Source organism: Manis javanica, chromosome 13, assembly GCF_040802235.1.
Source record: "Manis javanica isolate MJ-LG chromosome 13, MJ_LKY, whole genome shotgun sequence".
NCBI classification, from domain to species: Eukaryota; Metazoa; Chordata; class Mammalia; order Pholidota; family Manidae; genus Manis; species Manis javanica.
In genome coordinates, this window is record NC_133168.1 from 88,039,809 (window position 1) to 88,046,862 (window position 7,054).

Genomic DNA, 7,054 nt, shown 5'->3' on the forward strand with positions numbered 1-7,054 from the left:
ACCTTCTACAATGCTCTTTGTTTGGGGGGTAGTCTACAAAAAGGTCACCTAAACTAGAAACCCTGATTCAGTTTTGCTTCTATGGACCCTGAGCAAAAAAACTAAGTTTAGAAAACTGAAGTCATTTTCAAACTTCCTGGAGTTGGACAAAAAGTATCATCACATTTCAAGCTCATGTTGAGATGCACAGGGCCATCATGTGATCTGATCATCTTAGAGCCACATGGTGGTGGAAAACAGGCAGGTTGCTTACTAAAGAATCCTGTCACTTTGACTCATTTAAGAAAAACAAGCACAAAGCAGGTGACCCCATTAAAGACAGATGTATCCTAGTAATTATTTTCCTCAAGGCCCCCTTCATGTCCCTGTTCCTCAGGCTGTAGATGAAGGGGTTCATTATCTGGGGAACCACGATGTACATCATTGAGGCCACTGCAGCCTTCCTGAAAGAGTCAGTAATGGCAGAGCTAATGTACACCCCAAAACCTGTCCCATAGAACAAGGAGACAACTGAGAGGTGAGACCCACAGGTGGAAAAGGCTTTCTGCTTACCCTCCACTGAGGGCATTCTCAAAATGGAAGAGAGAATTTGAGTATAAGAGAAAATGATCCCAGATACAGGGACACCCCCAAATAGGCTGCCTACAAAATATATCAGGAAATTATTGATGAGGGTATCAGAGCAGGCCAGCTTGATGACCTGAGCAAGTTCACAGAAGAAGTGGGGGATTTCCCTGTTTGTGCAGAAGGACAGCCGCAGCACCATCAGACTGTGGAGCAGGGCATCCGTCATGCTGAGGAGCAGACAGAGCAGAATCAGGAGGACACAGAGTCGGGGGGTCATGATGACCGTGTACCTCAGTGGATGGCAGATGGCCACATGGCGGTCAAAGGCCATTGCTGCAAGGAGGCAGTTTTCAAAGCCACCAAAAAATAGGACAAAACCAATCTGTGCAATGCAGCCAGTGTAGCTAATGTGCTGATTCTGTGCTTGGATGTTCAGCAGCATCTTGGGGATGGTGGTTGTGCTTATACAGATGTCAGCCAGGGACAGGAGGCAGAGGAAGGAGTACATGGGGGTGTGGAGGTGGGGGTCAGAGCTGACGGCCAGGATGATGAGCAGGTTCCCCAGGACTGTGACCAGGTACATGGACAGGAACAGCCCAAGGAGGAAGGGTTGCAGTTCTGGATTGTCTGTCAATCCCAGGAGGAGGAATTCTGAAACATCTGTGTGATTCATGTTGTTGATGAATCTGATATGAAAAATACAGTGAAAAAAATAGTTCCTGGTCTCGCAGCAGCAACATCAACTGGGAACTTCTTAGAAATGAAAATTCTTGGTACTACTGAGGCCTTACTGTGGAGAAACTCAGGCGTGAGGACCAGAAATGTGTATTTTAACAAGCCTCCTGATGAATTTGTAACATGCTAATATTTGAGAATTAGTGCTTAAATCAAAACAGACAGTACCCTCTGTGTATATTGTGAACCCAGATGTATATTTAGATCTGTCCCTCTGCTAATTCCTCCCTCCATCGCCATCTCTCACACTATTTCTTTCCTGTCTTCCCATAACTGACCCAAATTTTTAGAGGTCACCAAATTCATTTTATACACTGTGACAAGTGCTGAGACTGAAACCAATAATAAGACATGGCATTTCCTTTAGAAACATCCCATGCCTTCAAACAAACAGAAGGACAAGAATAATTTTATGAAATCTGCATCTAGAACAATGGTCCCCAATAGTTGGCATTTCTCAGAATCATCTGTAGGACCAGTCACATCACAGATGCATTAGTATATGCTATGATCCCATTTACCCATGAGGATACTTGGGTAAGTTGAGGCTAGGTCACGGACAGAAAGTACTATCGGTGCACAACAAAGACTGGGTCTCAGTTTACATCATGTGTCTGCTGACTTAACTCTCTTGAAAGTCTCTCTGAATTCCCCTGATGACACAGAACCAGCCTTTATTATCATACAGATTTCATAATATCATTTAATATTTTCAACATTTTCGTTCTAAACAATACCTGAGATCTTTTCCATTTCTTGTAAGATATGTCTACCTCTACCCATGAAGTAGCATGTAGCAGGTCCAGGCATCCATCCAAGTATACGCTCTGCTCCTGGCAAAGAGAAGAAATGCTGCCCATCAACCTGAAGCTCGTAAGACACCCCGGTTGAAACGGTCCTCGTCTGCCGTAGTGGTTCATTCTACAGGAAGCAGACACTGTGTTGGTGAGATTCTCTGCCTCATACTGAGAGAATAGGTAATAGTGTCATATCGTTAAGAAAAACAGTTACATCTGAGGAAGAATGAACTGCATTGGCATATAGGAAAATAAGAACAATCTTTTGGTCCTCAGAAGACCGAGATAAGATAATGCAGAAATACATGCTATTTACAAGCTAATCAAGTGACCTACGGGATGGTTTCTGTGAAACCGTGGTCCTCGCTCTCCTGGGGAGCCTGCAGTGGCTGCGACAGCCTTTGTCATTTGGAGGATTACTTGAACTCAAACATTGAGATCAGTCCAGAGCAGCACTTGCTTTGTGAACTGGGAACATTGTCTCTGCAGAGGCCTCGTGTCCTCACTTGTGTAACGGGAACCCTCATCAGACCTTATGGGGATGTTACAATGATGACGATGAATAGAAACACATCCAGCATGTCAGTCAGCACAGGGCACCCCCACCCTCACATTTCCTATCGTGGTTCTCCTTTTCTGCCATGAACAGCAGCTCCTGGCATGTGTCACTCATCAGAAGAAAGCAGTGGGCTCGGCAAGTGGAAGAAAACAATCAAGAAGAACATCCCACCTGTGACAGCTGCAAATTTCAGGGAAGAGACTAAGAGCTGAGGCTCCAGTTGGGAACCTTTATCATGTAGAAAAGGAATGAAGGAAACATCAGTGATGTCATTATTCATCTGACAAGGACATGGGATGAAATACACAGCAATTTAAATGAATTAAATAACAAAAATAATTAGATATTGGAGTGAACATAAATAACGAAAACCTACAGGAGAAAAAAAACATATGACAGAAATCCTACAGCATGAGAAATTTAAGAATATTTCTTGATCCTAAACACATGTATTTATTTTTACTATGAATCATTCAAGTGAAAGAAAATTACAAATACACCAGTGGAGATCTTGGTACCAACCAGTCAACATTATCAAATTCACTTATATCAGCATTACTAGATGTTTTTATTGCAATATTTAATACAGATATATTTGAAGTCCCTGTATCATGTATTTATACAATCTTGATTCTTTTACTTCCACAAGGAACTGCAACACTAATTTGATAAACAGGATTCTTCTGCACTTTTTACCATATTTAGTATTATGATACCACAAAAAATTGCACTGTTGTGAATTTTAAAACCTTTTTGTGAATATGACCACACCGGATATGTCATTTACAGTTGGCTCTCTCATGTAATTTATTTTTTGATTAATTTGGTATTTAGTCCAGCTGCATTTATATAAAAACAAGACCATAATCAACTCTATTTAAGTTTTAAAAAAAGAAAAAGGAAAAGAAATTGAAATAAAAATACCTCAGGAATTATCTTATTATACAGTTACATCACAATTTATTTCTTCATGTCCTAATAGGAATTATGCTTACTGCCTCTCTATAAATATAATTATGAATGCAGATACAGTCCAAAGTCATGCATGAGGGAAGCCATTGTGTTCAAGGTACTTTGCCTCCAGAAGTGGGAGAGGAGAGAGGGTAATTCAATAGCGGCACCTTCTGTAGGCATATTATTGTGTTATTTTACATAAACACCTGAAGGCAATACAATACAATGTCAGCATTCATTCATTCTGTACTGATGTGAGTGAGGGGTGGGCATATGCCTTTTAAAAATCACAATATCCTTTCTTTGTGATGCTGATGTGCTAAGTTATAAAAAATAAAAGGAAACAAATAAGAAATAACACTTTCTGCTGCTTTTACTTAAAATATTTGGTAGTTTTTTAAAGAACAGGTGAGACTAGAAAGGTACTAGAAATCACAGTTTCTTGGGCCACCCTCTTATTCCCCAGATTGGCTGTGGGGACAATACAACAGGTGTTCTACACAATCATGGTATCAAGAACCAGGAAAGAGAATCAAAGGTAAATATCAGCAAAGAATTTTGGTAGAACACTGGCCCTTATTTCCAGTGCATTAACTCAGGAACTTGGGTTACCTGGTGGCTTTACTGAGGAATGATGTGCAATGCATCTCCTGGATGTGAAAGATGGAGGTCTGTCCTCAGGAAGGGCAGACACCTTGGGTGAGGCCCCTGGTTCACGATGAAGGACGAGAATCCCTGGGAGGAGCCTCAGGTGTGTTGGTTGCTAACTTGGCGGGGCTGTTGTGTGAGGTGGTCACAGGCTGACTCTCTGTCTCCCTGGGGCTCAATATCCCAAGTCCTCATTAGCTAAGCCAATTTAGTGTCATTCTGATCCCAGAGCAGTGCAAACCCTTACAGACCAAATCTACAGACAGTAGGAATTCAGGATGGTTGCATCCCAACTATTTTTTACTCACCTGTGTCTGTTTACCTGGCTTCACTTGCCTTGCATCTATACACACACACTATTCTCTAATTAATTTTGTGTTCTTTTCATAGTTACAAACAAAAGCATCTTTGTTTCTGTAGGGGCCAAGAGCAGGCTGCCCCAAGATGTGCCACTGGGACTTGCATATTGTCTCAGAGTTGAAAGCAATGAAGGCCCAAGAGATTCAGAAAGAAACTTGACCTCTCCCCTCAGTTTAATAAAAATATTTTTCTGGGTATTTTTTGAAGTATCATTGATATACAGTATTATACTGTACCACGTAGTGATCTGACAGTTATGTACATTATTAAATGGTTACCTGACTAGTGCATAAGAACAATTTAGGTGGAGCACCTACTCTGGTAGGACAGCCATCCCCATAGGTAACTACATTCTAATGTGAATAAGGGGTGGTAGACAGGAAAGGGTGTGGCTTGGCTGTACCTTCCCTCTCTGTGTGCCATCATTTCTGTGTAGCCCAGCAAACATTTTTTACTAAATATTTACTCTTTCATATGCCTGTGATTGGTTCCCTTCTCCTTTGTAATCTCAGGCCCGTCCCCACTTCTCCTTCCTTCAGAATGACATACAGACCCATGGTCCTTACTGTCTTTGGCATTTGTAGCTATGAACACCTCCTTCATAAGAAATTTAACTTTGTTTTTTCTCCTGTTATTCTGTCTCCTGTCAATTTGATTCTTAAACAAGCAGAAGAACCTTGAGCAATAGAGGAAATTTCTTCCTCCCCACATTCCAGAAAAGGCTCCCTGGGGAATCAGAACCAGCTTCACTGTTGGCTTGGAACGTGCATATCAAGAAACCCAAGTCCAATTTAGGTGGGAAAACATACTATGTAATGTGGGTATAAATATTTATAAATACAGTTAAGGTGTTTTAAGCAATGTTTCCTAGTAAAAGTCACCGGGCACCATCAAAAATACATTGTCATCTCACATTAAGTTTTCATAAAGAAATAAAATAACATGTACATGTGAAGTGCCCCTTCCTTCCCACTTTATTTTCCACATTCTTGATAATTTCTACCTTCCCAGAGGGAACCACTACATTGACCTTGATATGTTCTATTTCTCCATGCGTTCTTAGTATAATTCATGTGAAAGTGTGGGGGTTCAGAAAACACTACCCCAAAATATGGATTCTTGGTATGTCAAAAATTTTAAGTCAAAGGAGGTTCTTAAAATATCAGAAGCAAGAAGTTCACTCGGACCTTCTCCAGCATGTTTTCCCTGAGACAAGTCAGAAAACCTTCAGGTGAGCCCTCCCGGTCGGCAAAGGCAGCGAGTATCCTTGTGTCCAAAGGCAAAGGGCACAGAGAAGAGGTTCGAGAAGGCGGCCTGCTCGGTGCCCCCCGTTCCCTCTGACCTCTCGTACTTTCCAGTCTTTATCAGACCTAGCACACAAATATTCATGTGTAACTGTTTCTTCTAGTCTTCATTTCCTATGAAGGCTCCCATGTCACAAAAAACAAATATTAAATGACTGTGTATGCTTCCTTCCTAGTAATATTTGTCAGTTTAATTTTCAGACCCAGTCAGGGAACCTAGGAGAGTAAAGCAAAACTTTTTCCTCCCTGTCTTGTCAAGGGGTTTCAGGTTTGGCAAGTTCACTATGGATTCAGTGAGAAGGAGGAATAACAATAGAATATTCTTGGGGTAAAAGTGTTTATCACCCAGATTTATTCTCCCTGCGATACTCCAAGCACTAGAATCACGTCTGCAATAGACAGTCGGCAGGTCTGCAATCCTCCTTCATCTCTGCCTCCATCCAGGGCATCCAGAGCACTGGGCGGAGCAGCTTATATAGTGACTCAGTCAAAGCAGTTCATTGTCTGTGGGTGTGGGAGCAGGAGCCTGACAGGGGCCAGTGACAGCACCAGGTAGTTTAGGTTCAGGTGAGGATCCTGGCCCAGGGGACTCAAGTGTCCCCACCCTCCCTTATGATACTGTCCATAATACATCCGTACTCTGTGCTTCAGTTCTTTATATGCTGAAAATGTCATTTAAAACTGGTGTTTAATACATTTTGTGATTCATCACTCTTGGTGCATTTCACTCTGGGTCATCAAATTTAACTGTGTAATGTATCATTTATGACATAATTTTCTCTTTTCAATTAGGCATTTTGATGGGCACATATATATTACATATGTACACATATTCCTATGCATGTGCATATATATGCACGTAAATTTGTTTACCTATATGTATATAATGTATGCATATTATGTAGATACATACATACATACACACATATACATATTTCTGTAATAACAATTTGAAATAAACCCTGGAAACAAAATTTATGACTGGTGGTGTGAAAAGCGAAGGAGGGGAAGGGAATAGAATATAAAGAATTTATCTTCTTTCTGTATTTTGACATTAGGAAGATAATTCGAATGGCAACATGTTAATATTTGTAAATTCTGGATTTTGTGCTCCAATTCTGTACAACTCT

At 41.0% G+C, this 7,054-nt stretch overlaps 1 protein-coding gene across 1 annotated transcript; it reads right to left on the reverse strand.

The window, feature by feature from the left end:
- Nucleotides 1-265: 265 nt before the first annotated feature.
- LOC108386201 (olfactory receptor 7G2-like) lies at nt 266-4,954 on the reverse strand. Its single transcript, XM_073219484.1, has 2 exons — nt 4,938-4,954; nt 266-1,253 (listed from the first exon to the last, which is right to left on the reverse strand). Exons 1-2 carry the CDS (start codon nt 4,952-4,954, stop codon nt 266-268), a joined length of 1,005 nt encoding a protein of 334 aa, XP_073075585.1.
- Between the last annotated feature and the right edge of the window lie 2,100 nt (nt 4,955-7,054).